General features: G+C 39.2%; 1 protein-coding gene across 7 annotated transcripts in view; it reads left to right on the top strand.

Annotated features, from left to right (window-relative positions):
* Nucleotides 1-20,640, top strand: part of ZNF827 (zinc finger protein 827) — a 177,506-nt gene that overhangs the window by 32,026 nt on the left and 124,840 nt on the right. For all 7 annotated transcript variants that reach the window (XM_037830750.1, XM_037830753.1, XM_037830755.1 and 4 more), the window contains exons 2-3: nt 7,034-8,080; nt 17,083-17,255. In XM_037830750.1, coding sequence (XP_037686678.1) covers nt 7,034-8,080; nt 17,083-17,255 — 1,220 coding nt within the window. The remainder of the gene's footprint in view (nt 1-7,033; nt 8,081-17,082; nt 17,256-20,640) is intronic.

Here is a 20,640-nt window from a genome sequence, read left to right as displayed (position 1 = left end):
GCTGCATCCCATAGGTTTTGGTATGTTGTGTTCTCATTTTCATTCGTCTCTATATATTTAGCAATTTCTCTTGCTATTTCTTCTTTAACCCACTGATTGTTTAGGAGTGTGTTGTTTAACCTCCAGGTATTTGTGAATTTTCTAAGTCTCTGATGGTTATTGACTTCTAATTGTATTCCATTGTGGTCAGAGAATGTGCTTTGAATAATTTCAATCTTTTTAAATTTATTGAGGCTTGTTTTATGTCCCAGCATATGATCTATTCTGGAGAAAGTTCCGTGAGCACTAGAAAAGTATGTGTATCCTGGTGATTTGGGATGTAATGTCCTGTAGATGTCTGTTAAATCTAATTCATTTATCAGATTGTTTAGGTTTTCAATTTCCTTATTGGTCTTCTGTCTGGTTGATCTATCTATAGGAGAGAGTGATGTGTTGAAGTCTCCCACAATTATTGTGGAAACATCAATTGCTTCCTTTAGTTTTGCCAATGTTTCTCTCATGTATTTTGTGGCACCTTGATTGGGTGCATAGACATTTACGATTGTTATTTCTTCTTGCTGAATTGCCCCTTTTATTAGTATGTAGTGGCCTTCTTTGTCTCTCAAAACATCCCTGCATTTGAAGTCTATTTTATCTGAGATTAATATTGCTACACCTGCTTTCTTTTGGCTGTAGCTTGCATGAAATATTTTTTTCCATCCTTTCACTTTCAATTTCTTTGTGTCCCTGTGTCTAAGATGAGTCTCTTGTATGCAACATATTGATGGTTCATTTTTTTTGATCCATTCTGCGAATCTATATCTTTTAATTGGGGAGTTTAATCCATTTACATTCAACGTTAAAACCGTGAAGGCATTTCTTGAATCGGCCATCTTATCCTTTGGATTATGTTTGCCATATTTTTCCCTCTCTCTATTAATATCCTTTATTGTACCCATACCGAATCTCTTTAGTACTGAACCTTTCTCCAAGTCTCTCTGTCCTGTCTTTGTTTCTCTGTCTGTAGGGCTCCCTTTAGTATCTCCAGTAGGGCAGGTCTCTTGTTAGCAAATTCTCTCAGCATTTCTTTGTCTGTGAAAAATTTAAGCTCTCCCTCAAATTTGAAGGAGAGCTTTGCTGGATAAAGTATTCTTGGCTGGAAATTCCTCTCTCTCAGAATTTTAAATATATCGTGCCATTGCCTTCTCGCCTCCATGGTGGCTGCTGAGTAGTCACTACTTAGTCTTATGCTGTTTCCTTTGTATGTGGTGAATTGCTTTTCTCTTGCTGCTTTCAGAACTTGCTCCTTCTCTTCTATGTTTGACAGTGTGATCAGTATATGTCTCGGAGTGGGTTTTTTTGGATTTATTCTATTTGGAGTTCGCTGAGCATTTATGATTTGTGTATTTATGTTGTTTAGAAGATTTGGGAAGTTTTCCCCAACAATTTCTTTGAATACTCTTCCTAGACCTTTACCCTTTTCTTCCCCTTCTGGGACACCAATGAGTCTTATATTCGGACGTTTCATATTATCTATCATATCCCTGAGGTCCATTTCGAGTTTTTCAATTTTTTTCCCCATTCTTTCTTTTATGCTTTCATTTTCCCTTCTGTCATCTTCCAGGTCACTGATTCGTTGTTCAACTTCCTCTAGTCTTGTACTATGAGTGTCCAGAATCTTTTTAATTTGGTCAACAGTTTCTTTAATTTCCATAAGATCATCCATTTTTTTATTTAGTCTTGCAATGTCTTCTTTATGCTCTTCTAGGGTCTTCTTGATTTCCTTCATATCCCGTACTAGGGTCTCATTGTTCGTCTTTAGTTCTTTGAGTAGCTGCTCTAGGTGTGTCTCTTCTGGTCTTTTGATTTGGGTGCTTGGGCTTGGGTTATCCATATCGTCTAGTTTTTTCATATGCTTTATAATTTTCTGTTGTTTTTGGCCTCGTGGCATTTGCTGTCCTTGATAGGGTTCTTTTAGGGTTTGTAGACCAGTTGAAGTCCTTATCTCTAATTTATCAGATCTACAGCTTCGTGGAGTACACTTTCTCTAACTAACCAGCAGGTGGCGTCCACGAGCCACCTGTTCTCCACAAGCCAGATCTCCCCTGCTTAGCCTTTTTGGTGAGTGGGGGAGTGAGTCTTGTGGGGCCCAATTGGTGTCCCAAGCTTGCGTGTGTAGTTGGTGTTGCCTGCCCTGTATGTGGGGCGTGTTTCTGGGCAGTCGGGGAGGGGGGGTGGCCCTAACAATCAAATCTCCCTGATGATCCTAGAGTTTTAAAGCTACTGCAATAGTCTAATCCTTCAGTTCAGTCCTGCCACAGTTTGTCTCTGCCACTGACCCACAAGTCTTTGGTATTGGCGTATGGCTCCTGAGACTTGCAAGTGGGCGCCTCTTCCAGGCTGTGCACCCCGGGTCCTCTGTTGAGGGATGACTGTGCTATGTCACAGGTGAGTGCCGTCCCCCCAGGGCAGTTCTGGGCTGCTGGGCTGTGTTGGGAGGCTCCCAGTCTGCTCAAATGATGGCTGAATGGGGCTCTGTTAATTCACACTGCTCCCCCTTCCCAGCTCTGGGACATTCAGCTGAGGTTGCAGGGAAGGCTAATGTCCACGCCCAGTTTTGTGGTGTGTGCCTGTTATTTGAAGCACTTCCGTCACACTGGGTTGTCTGGGGCAGCTCTGGGCTATGGGGCTGGCGATGGGCAGGAGTGTTTCCTGTCCACCAGGATGGTGGCTGTGAGCGGACACCCCCCTTTTCTTGGGAAGTTGTGTTGTTTAGTGAATTTTCTCAGCCACTGGATTATTGCCTTTTGTCTCAGAGCTCTCTTATTTCTGCTCTTGACTTGAGGTGCCCAAATTTCAATTCTTTGAAGCTTTCTGTATTGAGCTTCTTAGAGTAATTGTTTTAGAAAAAGCAAAAAGGATTTAAAAAAAAAAAAAAAAAAAACAAAACAGCCCTCCTCAGAGATCTAATGGGTTATTGAAATGCTAATAGACAAAGCAACCAGGGCCATTAAGGAAAGGTGCCCTGGGCAGAGAGATCAGCCTTGCTTCGGGATTTGCATATGCGCCTCAAGGCCTGATCTCCGCCCTTCCTCTTTCTGTGTTCACCAGAACTCCAAAAATCCTCTGCTTTTACTTTGGAGCTTCTCGTGTTGTTTTCCTTCTATGCCCGTCTCCTCTCTGCTGGGCTGGCTGCTCTCAGAGTCTCTGGTGTCTGGCCTCAGTCTATCTATGGTTGGAGTTTGAATCAGTAGAATGAGTTTCCGATGAGAGCAGCCACTGCAATTCTCCCTTCTCCTTCCTGGAGCTGACAGCCCCTCCTCCCCCGGGACTGAGCCTGGCAGGGAGGGGCGCGGGTCCCCTGGCCGCAAAAACTTACAGATTTCGCTGATCTCAGCAGTTCCACGTTTTCATGAGTGTTGTATGAAGTATGCCCAAAGACAGATTGCTCTGTGGTGTCCAGTCCACGCAGTTCCTGGCTTTTTACCTACTTTCCTGGAGGAGTAACTAAAACATACAGCTCACCAGACTGCCATCTTGCCCCGCCTCAGAACTAGACTTTTTAAAAAGAGAAAATTTAATTTTATCTTTTTTTTTCCCCAGCAGATTTCATTTGATATTTTACATTTTCTTGATAACTTAATACATAATCTCAGGAAAGCATTGCAGAACATTAGCTTAGTGAAAAAGAACCTGTCATTTGTGACATTTCTTCTCTACATAGCATGGGAAGATCAATGTATTAGTGTGTAGTTCGTGCATTTCTAATTCTAGCTATTCAGAAGAGAAACAGTATGTTATATGGCATATTTGGGCACAATGAGGAATTTTGGCTCAATCCCTAAATATTTTTTTAAAGTCTATGAGGGTCCAGACATTGTGCTAAGCATGATGTGAGATATGTAGATAATAACACAATCCCTGCCCTCAAGGGTGTACCATTTTAGAAGAGAAACTGAGAATAGACAGATAATTTTGAGTGAAGAAAAATCATTATTCACAAAACATGGGAATGCTTGCTCTGCGTTGAAAATATACACAGAATCTGGTCACCTGCAATCAACTTGAGCAGAGCCTCCATCATCCCTCACTTGGGTTCCAACCTTGTAGCTGGGCCCTGCTCCCACCCTTGTATCTGCCGTCTGTTTCCCACACAGCAGCCAGAATAATCCTTTGAAAATGTAAGTCACATCATATCACTCCCCCTGCCCCAACCCTCTAGTGGTTCCCCATTTCACCAGATGCAACAGACCTTTCAGTAGTTTACGATGTTCTCCTGACCTGCACAGCCCCCTCACCACCGTACACATGCACACCCACCTCAACACTCTTGTTACTCCTCTGACCTCCTTCTCTACAGCTCTGAGCCTCACTCACTCCAGCGCACCCACACTGGCTTCTTTGATGTTTCATGGACCTGCCAGGCATGTTCCTACAGCAAGACCTTTACAGTGACTCGTCTGCATGGATTACCCTCCCTGAGATAGCTATTTGGCCAACTCCCTCACTTCTTTCAAGTCTCTGCTCAAATGTCACCACCTCAATGAGGCCCACCCTGACCACCCTATTAAAGTCACAAAAGTCACCTCTTCCCAGTCACCCCCGAATCCTCCTTCAGTTGCTTCACGTTTTTTCCATAGCCCTTATCACCTTTTGGCATATCATAGGGACTACTAATTTATTATTTTTGTCTGTTTAACATCTATCCTCTGCCACTAGAATGTAAATTCCAAGAGGGCAGGGATCTTTGTTTTGTTCACGGATGTGTTCCTAGCATCGAGGACAATGCCCAGCATGTAGCACGTACTCCATAAAATGCTGAATGAGTGAATGAATGAAAGAGGAGAGATTGACTCTGATTGAGAGTTCTAGGGAGAATCATGAAGAAGACATTTGAGCTGGGTCTTGGAGGATGAATAGGATTGGACAGGCAGGTTTTCTGGTAAAAGGAATATCATGAGCTGAGGTGGACAAGTGGCAGAGTTCAGAGTCCTCCTGGAATGGCACGGAGTCTCAACTGACCGGTGGGTAGTGGGGGTGGGGGGAGTGGTAGTGGTGGGTCAATCGATGAATTAATGAATAGGAAATAATTAAAGGGGACTGTTAGTGAAGTGAGAGAACAAATTCCTCACTGTCTGTATTGAGATGCCAGGCATATTGGTGATTGGAACTGGGGACCGGAGATTCAAATAAGTCAGCATGACTAGTATGGGAGAGATCATCACTTAAAAAAATCAGTAATGTGCATAGTGTGTGCTGATGAGGTCTGATTTTTATATAGTACTTGACTGTTTTCAAAATGTGGTCACTTGCTTATTCTGATTTAAGCTTCATAACAACAGGGTAAGTGGGTTAGGCAGGTATTATTTCTATTTTTTGATCAACTTTTTAATTAATGGCATCTTTAAAAAGAACTTTTTATTTTGGAATAGTTTCAAACTTACAGGGAAGTTGCAGAAATAATACAAAAACAGTACAAGGAACTCCAATATACCCCCCTACCCAGATACCCATATTTATCAACTTTTGACATTTTGTCAAATTTACTGTATCATTCTATCTATCCTATCTATCTATCTAATCGATCTCTATCTGTCTCTTAATCTATCTATATCCATCATCTCTATCAATATCTATCATTTATCATCACTATTTCTATCATCTATCTATATCTATCTCTCTGTATCTATCATTATTACCTAAATAACATCATAACTATCTGTATCTTCGGTGTCATATTATCTGTCTATCTTTTAAACATTTGAGAGTAGACTGCATATATTATGCTTCTTGAACACTTAATACTTGCATGTGGATTTCCTAAGAATAAGGTTATTCACTTATGTAACCACATTAAGTACAGTTATCTAGTTCAAGAAATTTAACACTGATATAAAGCATACAGTCAATAGTCCAATTGTTTCAGTTGTCCCAATAATGTCCTTTGGACATTTACTCCACTGTTAGATGCAGTCCAAGATCATTATTGCATTTAACTGTCATTGTCTTTTTATTCTACTTTTTAAAAATTGTGGTAACATAAACCTGAAGTTTCCTACCCCAACCACTCTCAAGCCTACAGTTCGTGGCATTAATCACATTTACAGTGTTGTGCTACCATAAGCCACCATCAATAACCAAAACTTTTCCATCACCCCAAACGGGAGCCCTGCACCTGTCATGCATTAACTCCCCATCCCCCCACCCCGCTTCTGGTAAACTGTACTCTTCTTTCTGTATGTCTGAATTTGAATATTCTAGTTATTTCAAATAACAGAAGTCATACAATTTCTATCCTTTTGTATCTGGTTTCTCTCACTCAACATGAGATCTTCAACATTCATCCATATTACAGCATGAATCAGAACTTCATTCTTTTTTTACAGCTGAATAATATTCCATTGTATGTACTTACTGCATTTTGTTTATCCCTTCCTCTGTTGATGGACACTTGGCCTACTTTCACCTTTGGCTATGGTGAATAATACTTCTATGAACATTGGTGTACTATTAATTCCTTGAAATAGAGTCTCAAACCAGCTAAGTGACTCACCTGAGGCCATGGAATTAGAAAGTGGGGAAGTGGGTTGCCACTGTCTTTCCTTGTATCTCACACCCGATGTTCTCCCATTGTTCTGTGCTGCCTCTCTAATTCTGACACCATACTAAAGGCATCATGCTGATTCTTAAAATATGAATAAGCTTTTTTCCATTTCTTCAGTCACTGAAAATAAGTTGCATCATCCAATTACTTCTTACCACATCCATTTCTCTCTTTGTTCCCTTCCCATTTTAATTAATCCCAAAGTAATAATTAGAAAAATTAATCTATGTAGTAAGTGGGTATGTTTCTACCTTTGGTTGTTTAGCATTTTTACCTTTTTCAGGCTCATGCTAAGTCTCTGATTCAGCACCAGGTCTTCTATTAACATTGCTTTCTTTTGGTCCTTGAGTAGAAGGGAAGAAGGAAGCATGCTAACAACCCCATTTGAATGTCTCAAGACTCGCTTATTGTTCACTTTGGGAGTAAACTTTATCTTCTTAATTCCCCCAGATGTTAGTAGGCAGGAAGAAGCAGAGGGAGAATTCAGCGAAGGAGAGCATTGGTATGGAAACTCTTCAGAGACTCCGTCAGAAGCCTCCTATGGAGAAGTCCAGGAGAACTATAAGTTGTCTCTGGAGGACCGGATCCAAGAGCAGTCCACTTCCCCCGACACTTCCTTGGGAAGCGCGACCCCCAGCAGTCACACTTTGGAACTGGTAGCTCTTGATGGTGACATCCTCAGAGACTCACTGCAGTGTCAAGATCACCTTTCCCCTGGTGTGTCTTCTTTGTGTGAAGATGACCCCCCAGGCTCCAATAAGCCCCTGAGCAGCAACTTGAGGCGGCTGCTGGAGGCTGGTTCTCTCAAACTTGATGCCACAGCCACAGCCAATGGCAGAGTGGAGTCCCCAGTAAACCTCGGCTCGAATCTCTCCTTTTCGCCACCATCCCACCATGCCCAACAGCTCAGCGTTCTTGCCAGGAAGTTGGCTGAGAAGCAGGAACAGAATGACCAATACACTCCAAGTAACCTTTTTATATGGAATCAAGGTAAGTGGTTGCCCAACTCAACCACCACCTGCGGCTTGTCCCCTGATTCAGCCATTCTCAAACTGAAAGCTGCAGCCAATGCTGTTCTTCAGGACAAATCTCTCACCAGGACTGAGGAGACCATGCGATTTGAGTCCTTTTCTTCCCCTTTTAGTTCTCAGTCAGCCAGTTCCACGTTGGCAGCTTTGTCAAAGAAAGTCAGTGAGAGAAGTTTGACGCCTGGCCAGGAGCACCCACCTCCAGCCAGCTCTTTCCTTTCCCTGGCTTCTATGACCTCCTCAGCAGCTCTTCTGAAAGAGGTGGCTGCAAGGGCTGCGGGGAGCCTTCTCGCTGAGAAATCATCACTGGTGCCTGAGGATCCTCTACCACTACCGCCTTCAGAGAAAAAGCAAGAAAAAGTAACCCCACCACCGCCACCGCCACCACCTCCACCACCACCGCCACAATCTTTGGAATTATTGTTACTCCCGGTTCCTAAGGGAAGAGTTTCTAAACCCTCCAATTCAGGTATGGAATCTTTTATTTCAACCAACCTGTCAAGTCTTTTTGACTGCAAATTGTATTGTCTTATTCATTGCCTTATTCATTTGGGTTCCCCATCTGATCTGAGGCATGAATAAAAAAGCAGAAGTACCACAAAATACTCTTAAGTAAGCAGTGTAATAGTCTTTCATGTATGTGTTACACAAAGACTTCACAAATAGCTTCATTTTTGAAGGCTAATGAATAAGCTTAGACACATACAGTTCTCCTCACTTTCATATAAACTATTTTTTTTTTTTTTTTACTGAGTTCAGGCTAGGTCCATACGAGAGATATTTAATGGGAGAAGATCAAAGAATCTTTGTCAGGGAGTGCATGGCATCACTGAACATAGGGGAAAAAAACCCACTTCTTTTGAAATAGTGGACAAGGGAGAGCCCATCCTCCTGCTGCTTCCATCACAAATGGACTTTTGTGTAATCAGTAACTACTCTGCCCTAATTTATCACAGTATATACTTTCATGTTAGCGTTTTTATTAACTTTTTTTGTGGAATTTAAGCCTTTTTAACTTATCCCATTCTTCTATAATTTCTTATCATCTAAGAACTCAAAAAATATTGTCAACCATAATCAAAGCATTTCCTTCAGATGCTTTATTTTCTTCATATCCTATCAGCTTCTTCAGATGCTTTATTTTCTTCATATCCTATCAGCTTCTGAAGGAACAAGCATGTGGAAAATTTGAAATGTAAGATTTCTTGTGGGGGCAGTCATTCCAAAGGAGAAGTCGCTATCCTATAGAGCCTTGGCATGCCAAATTATTCATCTGAGGGAGAAATTTAGTCACTTGAGTTCTTAGAATGGAAACATCATTTCTAGTTCTGGTTTGTTTTCAAATTGTGTGCATGATGAATTCATGTTTCCAGGGATGTATACGCGGAGTTTCAAATGTCTTTGAAGGATATCCTGCCAGACTGGAACCGGAAGTAGGCTGTGCACGTCCACTTCAGTATAAAAGCTGCCGCTGCATGTGTCTAGCCAACTTTTGATTATTTGCCCAACATTGATGATAAGTGCTTGGAATAATCAATAATTGACTGAACAATCAGAGCTATTATTGATTAGATGCATTTATGAGAAATTTCCATTTAAATTGCTAAGGGAGCTATATGCAGTAATTATAATTATTTTAAAACTTTTGTAAACAGCAGAATAGAATGAGGAAAATGGGTGTCTGGGACTTTTATGATTCAAAGTTTCTGAAGTATCAGTAGAATCCTGAAATGTTTATCAATTCTGAGTTTAATTTCTTCTCACTTCTCACGTGCCATCTGGTGAAAAAAAGGAGAGAAATGGCTAAAATTCAGAAACAAGGAGACGAGCAGAGGGCGCTAGGTAATTTTGCAGTGGAATAAATCACTCCTGATTTATAGAAAATTGTGTAGGGGTAGCAATAGAATGAGATGGATATGGATGTGTGTAAAGTGTAATTTTATAAATATTCTCTTTATCTGGTTGTTGAATAAGTGTACAAGTAGGCTTTACAATGTAAACTTGTTTAGAAATTAACTACTTAGAAAAACTTATTTAAAATTAATAATAAACTTTAGTATGCTGAAGACTTGGGAAAAAACTGCGGCTGATAAAACTATGCTTCATGAAGGCCAAACCGTAGAGACTGTCATTTTAAAGTGGTTTCATGATCATCAACAAGAGTTATGAAGTAAAGTGTTTTCAAAATTCAAGTGACTAGATGTATGCAAAAATGAGAAAGAGATCATGAGCTTCCAGTGTAGAGCAGATTTTTGTTTGTTTCCTTTTTTGATTTAAATGCATTTGGGCTGTGGCTACATTCAATAGAATTTAATATTGGAGAGCTATAAGAAATCTTCTTTAAATTTTCTTTTCACTGAATTTATTCTTTTGCTGAAGCAATATTTTAGCAGTCAATGTTCAAATTATTCAAATTGAAAGGGGAGAGAAAAGAACTTCTTAGGTTTAGTCTATACAACCCCTAGCTGATTGACTTGTATCTTATGCTGCCCTGCTCTACCCATGCCTCTGACCACAGTCCAAGACCTAATGAAGCATCTACATGGACAGAGCAATTGTATAAAAAATAATATATTATGTAAAACTCATGCAAAAGGAAAGATTGCTGCAAAGAAAAACATGAGGGCTTTTGAAATTGCCCCTTGAAAAATGTTCCAAGTATTCATGTAGACTTGTCCTAAATTCAAGTTCTGTTTATTCTAGCATGATTTGGAAATAGGAGAGGGAATGCTTGGTTCCCTTTTCAGCTAAAGCAAATGTCATTGCTTCCCATCATCCTAGTTAGATTATTGGTTAAGGAGTTGATGTAATACCTAATTTTGTTGTCAGTCTTTATATTGTGGAGAGATGATTTGGTGTTACTAGGATCACTGGTTTTTGAATCGGAGGACTGGAAGGGAAGGTGGGTCTCTGCCTTCCCTCTCCTCCACATTCACCCATTATACTGTTGGTTTCAGGGAGACTGGGGGCTGGATTCTGATGTAACTCGCTCCACCTAAAAAGCATTATGGGAATGTGGTGTGAGCTGTCACCACGCTTCTAAACATTTCTCATTATTTTTTTCCTTTACTTAAGAAAGAAATCTTAGTTTAATTTAAAATAGATAGGTAAATTGAGAACTCTCTGCAGCGAAGGAGTTTCTGTTGCCTAATGACTTACATAAACAGACTTTTAAAAGCCACAGAAATAAACTGCACACCATCCTGATTTCAACCAGGGCTAAAAATTTAAAGCTATTTCTCAAAATGTTACAAAAAAGCATATAAAGTTGATTCTAGAGTTACAAGAAGCTACATGCTAGAAAAGCTGATCCCGTATTTAGTAATTTAGACTCCAGAATTTCTTTGACCTTCTTTAGGTCAAGGGAAGGTCAAACCATGAAAAAGAAAATGTCTTTTACATCTGGCCTTCTTCATCTTTTTTGAACAGGATTCAGTTGTTACTAAGTCCTGGTGTATTTAAGTCCTTAAGGAGTCCACCACTCCATAGTCTTTCTCCCCAACAAGAGAGATGTGACACTTAAGGAAGAGGTTGCTTTCATGCAACCCTGAGCCCCCAGCACATGCTACGCTCTCCCTCTAAAGGTGGGCCCAGTAGAGACAAGAGTAGATCTGTTTGCCATAAAGATAAATGTCACACACTGGCTCAGTTCCTTTTGAAGCTACTGTTCTGTTGAAGCTAAGAATAAAATAAATGGTTTTTATTTTAAAGACAAAGTTTCAGCTGCCCTGTAGAAGGCCAACAAGATTCCTAGGATGCCAGGCTCCTTGTTAAAAGAAACAAGGAGAACTTCAGAGAGAAGGTCTCCAAAACATCTTATTTTACTGCATAAAATTTAAATCTACTTAGAAGCAAGCTGGTTTCATAGAGCTGAGGGACTCAGAAAATCTCCTGGGTAAATAGATATGGGTTTTCTGGCTGCTGTTTTCTTTCATATTCATGTGATGTTATGAAAATTGTTGCAAAATCATTGCAAGTCCAGAAGTTTACCTTTTGTGATACTCCCACTTGTCTGTGGCTATGATAGTCACAATCTGGAAATGACCACATGCATAAATTTGTTTAGAAAATTCACTTTTTAATCAAGATTCACAATGATCTGCTGCTGATTCCAGTGATATTTTCCCCAATGATGTAAACATAGACTGGTGTAGATATCAGACTTTTTAGTCATTTGTTAATATATGCATCGATAATGTCAGCATCAATAACAGTCTTGCAGATACACTATTGATATCCCTTGCTAACAGTTTTTTGTTGCCCAGAAATAGCATTTGAAAGGCATGCCTAAGGTATTCTATTAAAATATATTAAATTCAGGTATTGTATTAAAAGGGAAGATGGGTAATTCTATACAGATATATGCCCCAGTTGTTAGTAGCTTTAAAGCGCAAATGGTGATGATGTTCAGGTTTTGTACACCTGGGAGAGACTGGCACTTTGGGCTCCTTTGATGTGTATGGTAAGCTCTGTATACAGAAGCTACCCACTTGCAAATTATCTTGGTTTTCTGCAAATAGCCACATCTTACAAGAGTAAGTTTGATTTCAAATCCTACAAAATAATTGCACTTGTTTTAAAAACGCCTACCTTGAGTTAAAGCAATTAAGTTGCTCAAACCCTCGGCGATTTTTTTTTAAACCCAACAAAGTTTTTTGGTTGTTGCTTTCTAGATTTATGTACATACAGTAGGGTCAGGCACCAAACCAGAAGTTCAGATGTTGGCTCTCATTCCGACCCTGCCAGTAACTAGCTGTGGGCCTTTAAGTATATTGCCTCTGTTTGCTGATCTATAACCTAATCCAGTTGGAGATTATCTCCAAGATTCTTCCTGTTCTAAATTTTTTTGCTTGTAAATACTACAAAGTCTTTAACTCTATTTACTCAAAACTAATATTAAAAAAATAATTTCTATTTTTGAAGTAAACATGTTGCTTTTTAAAATTCACCCTCGAACCTCCCATAAGACTATCTGTGCTTTGGGCAGATCTTGTAAGATGGTGTAAATAGTTCAACATATGTCCTTGTACTTTATTAATGACGTAAGTCGCACTGTGTGCATTTTTATTGTAAGTTGCTTCAAGTTCATTTTTGAAAAGAGGTGAGATATAAGTGCACGAACATCTATCTGTTCATACATCCATTCGTTCATTTAGGATGTGAGTTAAGTTACTATGTGAAAAGCATGCACTCTTGGGCTAATGTTTGTTCCATTGGGACTGACTTACTGGCAGCCTCTTGCATCTTTTCTTCCATTCCCAGCACTTGTTCCACTTTTCTCTATTTTCTTGACCCATCCCTTTCCACTTAGTGTCATTAGAGTCCAACACACATTTATGGAGTCATCTGTACCCAGCACTGTTTTGGGTGCTGGAAATACAAAGGTAAGGACTTCCAGGCCCTGCCCCAGCCAATTCAATCCTATTGCCTCCATCCTCTTCTTCCTCTCCCCTTCTAGGTCTCTCTTTTACCTGGCTGAGCTGAATCTGGCCTCAGGTTCCATCTAGGCTGTGCCCAGTTGTACCTGAGCAGTGTAGTAGATTCTCGCACCTTCATTTCACCTTGGTCCCAGTGACAAAGTACAAAGTATGCCAGGCCATGAGCTGTCTATTTATTATGCATTGTCAGTTGTTTAAATTTACCTCTGCTCTGATGGTGAGCTTTCAGCTTTGGAGGGTATGACTAGGATTTATTGACCCTTCTATGTCTACAGCAACCACTGTTTCAAGTAACTTCCATTTATTGTGTGCCAGGTAATTTACACATATTTATTATCTCTTTTATCCCAATAATATTATTGCCTGTAAAGGGAACATGTTTTCTCCAAAGAAGCAAATTAGTGGCTATCCATCCCACTGAGTTCGTTAACATTTGTTGGAATTTAGTTTTATTTGCAGGAATACTAACTAGCTAGTGATATATTTGGGAGAAAGTTATCAGGCTGTTGCAAGCTAGGTAAAATTAGGAACATTTCAATCCTTTTGCCTCAAGAACGTGTGGTTAATTCTGAGGAAGTGGTCATATTTCCTTAGGCTCTAAATTGGAGTGAAATTTACATCTGTCAGTTCCCTGAAAATAGTTCTTTTGGCCTAAGAAATAGAATACATCCTTGCTTCCTCCCCGCTCTAAGAGGGAGTCCTACTAAATTTTGAAATTTCTTTCTTGAACAGACAAAAATTCAAATGTTAGCTGGGGGAGATTACTGGCCAAATTTCAAAATTTGTCATTGGATTCTTGTTACTTTTATAACTTGGCTTCGGTTCCCTTTCTTTCCTGCCATGATCAGTTAAACATTTCGTATAACTTTAATTGTGTAGCCATTCCATTCGATGATGTTTCTTGAAGTTAGTTTCTCTCCATTATGAGAACTCAAATTTTTTCCCAGCCAATCCAAGGACACACAAATTAATTTGTCCTCCATTCATATGTAATTTGGTATTAATTACAACCAAGGACTCATAGCTCCAAAAATAAAATAGGTTTATGTGTAATGCAAATATAGAAGGCTTAACGTAGTGTAGTCTGTACTACATTTAAAACACAGAATAGGAGACTGCGTAGGGGCAGTGGTGTCCAAAAGAATGGGAATCACAGTGGTCACGATAGGCATGGCATGGTGGCTAAGGAAGGTGGCAATGTTCATGTTCTCCTTAATGCCTTTTTATTGCCTTCTCAGCTGTGCCCTGACATCTCAGGACAGTGGTGGACATCTCAGGTTTGTTTTCCTTTCCCAGAACAGTTCTGTAAAATTAGGCAGGTTAAGGTTTAGATGGTGGAAAACACCTCCTGAGGATGGGGATCAGAGGCAGCCTGTTTATGTCTCTTTCATATTACTTTGATGTTCTTATAACCCCAAATAGACATCATTATCTTTTTTTCCCTCTAGTTTATGACAATAATCTCACCTAGAGGCCTGATTCAGTTCTTTCCTTCCAGTCTGTGGTTCAGTGTGTAGTCATCGTGATCAGGCTATCAGGGTGGTGGAAATGACAGTGGATAGGAAATGGGAGGCAAAATTAGGGATAGGACTGCAAATCAGCAGAAGCAATCAAAACAGATTGCAGGAAAGCTTTAGTGGGTTAATAAAAATGCTTACTTATAGGACTCACCAAAGTGAACTTTTCCTAGAGTAAAAGGAAATCTTCAATCTCTTCTAGCCCCACCCCCCCAAATCAAAAGAAGTACTTATGATGGAACACATTCCAAGTGGAATTTCCAGACTTGAAGGGTGTATTGTTTGATAGAGGATTCTTTCTAGGTTAGGCCAATTAAGATTGCTTGTACCTGTATTAGTAAAACTGCATTTTTGGAATGTCCTAACTATTCCAGAAGCCTTCCAGTTTCCGTTCATTTTAAGTGATCTTTTGCATGTGAAGCCTCAGTTGACTCAATTAATAAATAAGGAAATTATTTAAAATTATACAATTGGGAATATTTCTTTTAAAATTATAAAAGGAACATGTATATTAAAAAATTCAAGAAGTACAGAAGGCACTAAAATGAAAACAAAATTTCCCTCCCCGACCCTCCCCTTTTAACCCCCAGTCCTTCAAATGTAACCAGTTAGTGGTTTTGGGGGTATGCTTCCAGAATTTTCATACAAATAAAAGGATATCATTTATTGTTTGTTTCTTTTTAATTGTTTCCCTCTCCTCACCCTCTTTTGTTTTTGCTCAAGTATTTTAAAGCATATCCTAGACATCATATCCATTTGCTTATAAATACCTCCATATGTATCTCCAGTGGGTAAGGACTTAAAAAAATAACCAATAAAAGACAATACTATTATCATATCAAGTAGGATTAACTGTTGTTCCATAACATTGCAAAACACCCAGGCTATAATCAGTATTGCCTCAATTATCTCAGGAGTGTCTTCTAACAATTGCTTTGTTCAAATCAGGATCCACATAAGGTTCATACCTTCCATTGTTTTGTATGTCTCTTAAGTCTCTTATTACCCTAAATCCTTTCCTTTTAAAAATGCCATTTACCTGTTGAAGAAACTGGGTCATTTGTACTGTGGAATTTCCCATATTTTAAATTTGGCTGATTCCATCCCCTTGGTGTGTTTAACATGTTTCTTTATCACCTGTGTCTCCTGTAAACTGCTAGTTATATAGAGGCTTGATTGAATCCAGGTTTAATTTTTTTTTTAAGAATATTTCCTAGATGGCATGTCAGAAGGCATATGGTGTCTGTCCCATGTTTAGCGATGTTAAGATTGATCTGAAGTTTTAGGTTTTCTCAGCTTGGTCCATCCATCATAAAGTTCCCCCTCAACCTTTCACCCAATGGCATTAGCAGCACTTGTTTCCAATTTTTTGAAAAACAGAAGTAGAATCACCCTAGACATACAGTTTTTTCACTAACTCTATTATCTTAGGTATATTCCTGCACTGGCAGCTGTAGATCTAGTTCATTTTTCAAAATGCTTCATATATTTCATTTTATGAGGGTATTAAAATTTATTTAGCCAGCTTAGAAAGTATTTCTGATTCCTCCTAGTTAAGAAAGTCTGGGTCCTCAAAACTTGTTTTTATTTCATATATCCTCTGTTGCAGAGGTCAGTGTATCCCTGAGCAATGTAAGTTGATAGGCCAGAGGAGAGATGTCACAGCAGAGATTTATCTTTTTGGGCATGGTGGAGGAGTGGGATCTTAGGTTTACTTGGAGGAGATAGTTGGTTTGTTTGCTTTCCTGAAAAACTGAAGCTTTTTTAACTGCCTGGCTCTAACTCTTCCCAAAGTGGGCAGCAAGTCTCAGTTGCAGTGCAGAGGAAAACAGCACGTATCTTTTGTGGCAACCAGAGGGACAAAAATAAGAGGGTAAAAAACCCTGACCTTAAGAACCCCTGATGGCTAAATTGGCCACGGCATCTGCTCAGTCCACAACTAAACAAGTCAAGTAGTAGGAATTCAAAAATTTTTCTCCTGTGGAGTGCAGTGTGTGAAGTTTATCATGGCTGTTTGGTATTCAGTATAGAGCAGTGCATTATTTTCTGTCTCATTTGATTTATCTTTATTTCCTTCTGTTTTCTAAGTTCAGGAATTCAGATGTGGACTCAGGTCTGGCCATTTTCTTCATGAAACAAGGCCCCTGAATTCAGACTTCTTTGTATTTATGCAGTGCCTTTGGGTGCTGAGCTAGGACAGATCCATAAACCAGGCGAAGCAGCTTTTGTAGATGCCTTTCTAAGTATGTGATGACCTTTGGAAGTAAGACTTTCACAAAGGTAGGATGATCAGATTTTGGAAAACGGAACCCAGTTGGAAGTAACTAAATGAATATGGGTTTTTTTCTGAAGAAAAACAGGAAAAAAACTTCGTTGGTGTAATCTTAGAATTGCCAAGAAAAGAACAAATCATTTTTAGTGTTGTTTACATATCAATCCATGTGAATACGTGTTTGATACAATGTACCTTTTTGTTTTCCTTATTTATTTTTTTCTTTCTTTCTCCTTCTTCCAAGCCTCAGAAGAGGAAAGTGGGAAGCCTTTCCAGTGTCCGATCTGTGGTTTGGTCATAAAAAGGAAGAGTTACTGGAAACGGCACATGGTGATTCACACAGGTTTAAAAAGTCATCAGTGTCCGCTCTGTCCATTCCGGTGTGCTCGCAAGGACAATCTCAAATCCCACATGAAGGTAAGCCACCTGTGGACAGACGTCGTGGGGATGCAGATGCAGTCAGAATTTTGCACATGGTCCCGTACAGGAGGTTCCGAGGCAGGGAGCACATGGGCCCCGGTGCTCAATGTAGTGAGGGCAAATTGAACGCAATTGAAGAACCTTGAATAGAGTTTCCTGGTAAAGGTAATAGTGTCTATTTGACAAACAAGGACTTACAAGCAGAGAGGAATGTTCAGTATCCACGTAGTATATGTAGTGTTGAGCCACTGTTTCCTCTAGTTTCACCTTGCCTTGTGTGGTGATGAATTTATGGGGCACTAGAAGGAAGAGTTGGGGAAGAATAAGAAGCAGGGAAAGCCAAGTATAGTTCAAAGTAAAGTAGGGCTGGAGAGCTGATGGCCTGAGCACCAAAGAGAGGTGGACTTGCTCCCTCTCGCCGGAGAGATTGTCCTCTTCTGCTATCGCTTTGCTCTTCAGCTTGCAAAGACAAACACCCAGAGTCACCTTCTAGGAGGTATAAGGACATCGACAAAGCACCTTGGCTTCATTTAGCCCCCTGGGAGGCTTGCAGGCCCCCTTAAGATGCTCGGGGTTTGAGCTTCATAATTCCCAGGATTATACTTGTCAAACAATCCCAGGACATTATTTGCAATGTCCTATTAAAAATGGGTGAATCAGGGGGCTCATGTCTGTAATGAACATGCCAAGAATTGACTAAAATCTCACTTTCACACTTATGTGAGATGTGGAAAAGCTTAGAAATATTGAAATCTTTTTGACAGACCCCATCACTACTAGGGGTTTTGTCTGAAACTCAAGGAGTCAAATGATGAGACAAAAAAGAGTATGGGGGCTTTTGAATTTGATAGACCTGAATTTAAATCTTGCAGCTTACTGGCCTTGAGCAAGTTAATCTTTAGACTCTCAATTTCTTCACCTGTTAAATGGGCACAGTAATGTTTGTCTGGAAGGGTTGTCATTAGTATTTAAGAAGGAAATATTGGCAAAGTGCCTAATGAGGAAAATGTTTAATGGTAGTTACACATAACTATCATTGAGCATCATATATGTGTGTGTGTGTGTGTATGTGTGTATAATTAAAAAAGTGTGGGTTCACAGAACAATCATACATAAAATACAGGATTCCCATATACTGTCCTATTATTAACTCCTGCATTTGCTGTGATACATTTGTTAAAACTGATGATACCACATTTTAATAAATGTACTATTAACTATAGGCCATGGTTTAACTTGGTGTTGTGCAGTCTCATGATTTTTAAAAAAATGTGTACTCTAGTAACATATATTCACCCTTAAATTTCCCTTTTTAATGACATTCAGATATATAATTCAGTGCTGTTAATTTCTGAACATCTTAATAATAACAATCATACTTTCACTGTTGTTTTCAATCTGGTTTTGCCGTTGATGTTGTTTATAAAGTATCTACTTTCTTGCCATAAGAAGTATAGTGCTTGTGCATAATTAAGACATTTGCTTATTTAAAAATCTTGTCATCTAATCCTTCAGTAATCACCGTTCAGAATTGTAGCTTTGAAAATGTGTGATCAGACAGAACCTCTACTGACTTAAGGAAACAGCTTAGAAGGTTAAAAAAAATTTAATCCATGGTGTAATTTGTTTTCTATCATTTGCCTTTTTCTCCTGGGAGTAGCATGCCCTTCATCTGCGGAATCCATTTAACCAGAAGTTCTGGTTGGTTGAATTTTACTGAGCCTACTATGTCTTTACTTTAACCTTCCTCATCCTCTCTCACCTCTCCCCAAAGTAAAATCTCAGATTTTGAACCTGCAAAGTGGATTTCATTAGCAGGATTAGACTTAAAGAGAAATGCCTCTATAACTAAAATTTGTTTTAGCTACTATGTGCTAAGCCGTGTTTAGAAATCAGGTCTAGTGAATTTAAAGCTTCGGTGAGCAGAAAACTTGCATCCAGCCTGACACCTTGTAAGCTTGGTTTCAGCTCAGGGTCACTTAAAACAACCTATTTATAAACCCATGGAAAAAAAGCTGGGTTTTCAATAGTGGGAACTACTGACCCTGAAACTACAGGGAGATGAGTTAGGTGCCTTGATGATACAGATGGTCGGCCACGACAGTGTTACAGATGAGAGCTGCAAGGGCTTTGTGGGTCGTGGGGTCTTAGAATGCTTTCAGAACAAATCAATAACCAGTACAATAAAGCAGTTGTGTGAAATTACTACTTTATTTAAACTCATGGTGTTCTAACCTGTTGAGCTACGACTCGGGCTTTTGATAAGGGAAGTGTGAGAAGGGCTCATGCAAGTTTAATTTTATCAAAAGGTGTACTCATTCTTTTCTCTCCTCTCCATCTCGTTTGTGGGGCTTTTTCTTTTTAATCAAAGAATTCATTATTTTATTTTTGACTGGACAGACTTTAATTTTACTACATTTTGCAAATATAGCCTCCATATAAATATAGTAGGTGTGGCCTTAGGTACAGGCGTGCTCTGTTACATTTGCCAATAGACTACAAAAATTGAGATTTTCTAAAAAGAAGTCTGCCTAAGAACTGGGGGCTAAGTTAAGATCTCATACCGAGTAGTCAGAAAACCCTTAGTTAGAATCTCAGTTCCACGACTTAGAGCTGTGAGACTTTGGACAAACCATTTAACCTCTCCAAGCCTCTATTTCTGCTAATGGAGATAAGAATCATACTCTGTATCTCATGGGGTTCTTATGAGAATTAAATGAGATAATGCACATACAGCATTTAATACAACGCCCAACATGGAGAAATGCTCCTTAAATGTAGCTAATGTAGCAGTTATTACCCAAAAGGCATCTGAATACGTATTAACATTTAGAAATAAATCAGTGAAATGGTATAATTACTCTAAATTTTACTTTTTTCTTTTTGTGATATATGTTTAGTGTTGAGAATTTAGAAAAACTGTTAAACAAAAGACCCTAAATAAACAAAAAAACCAATACACAAAAAATCCAGTAAACAAAAAAATTGACCCTTAATCCCATCACCCAGAAATAATCATTATTATTATTTTATGTCCTTCTATATTGATTATATATATATATATACACACATTTAAGAAAAATGGAATTATACTTTTTTGTTTAATAAATACAGCATTTAGTATGGTTCTACTGGGTGCTGGGCACTGTACATTTTTCCGAGCCTGCCTTTCCTCCTTAAAATATTGTGCAGCTGTTTTTATGGCCAGTTTTGGAAGGAACTTGTGAGGAGTTTCCTCAGGGTTATCTTAGGTTTCCATTAAGTCTTTTACAACTTAACTGGATGAGTGAGCATACAAGGAATTGCATGTGAAATTCATAAGCTAAAATTAAACAGAAAAGGTGAGGCTGACTGCTAAGATAAAGAGCCTTGGTGAGGTATG

This window comes from Choloepus didactylus, chromosome 3 (assembly GCF_015220235.1).
Source record: "Choloepus didactylus isolate mChoDid1 chromosome 3, mChoDid1.pri, whole genome shotgun sequence".
Lineage (NCBI taxonomy): Eukaryota > Metazoa > Chordata > Mammalia > Pilosa > Megalonychidae > Choloepus > Choloepus didactylus.
Note: the sequence above shows the minus strand (reverse complement) of the source record. Positions and strands in the feature narration are given on the sequence as shown.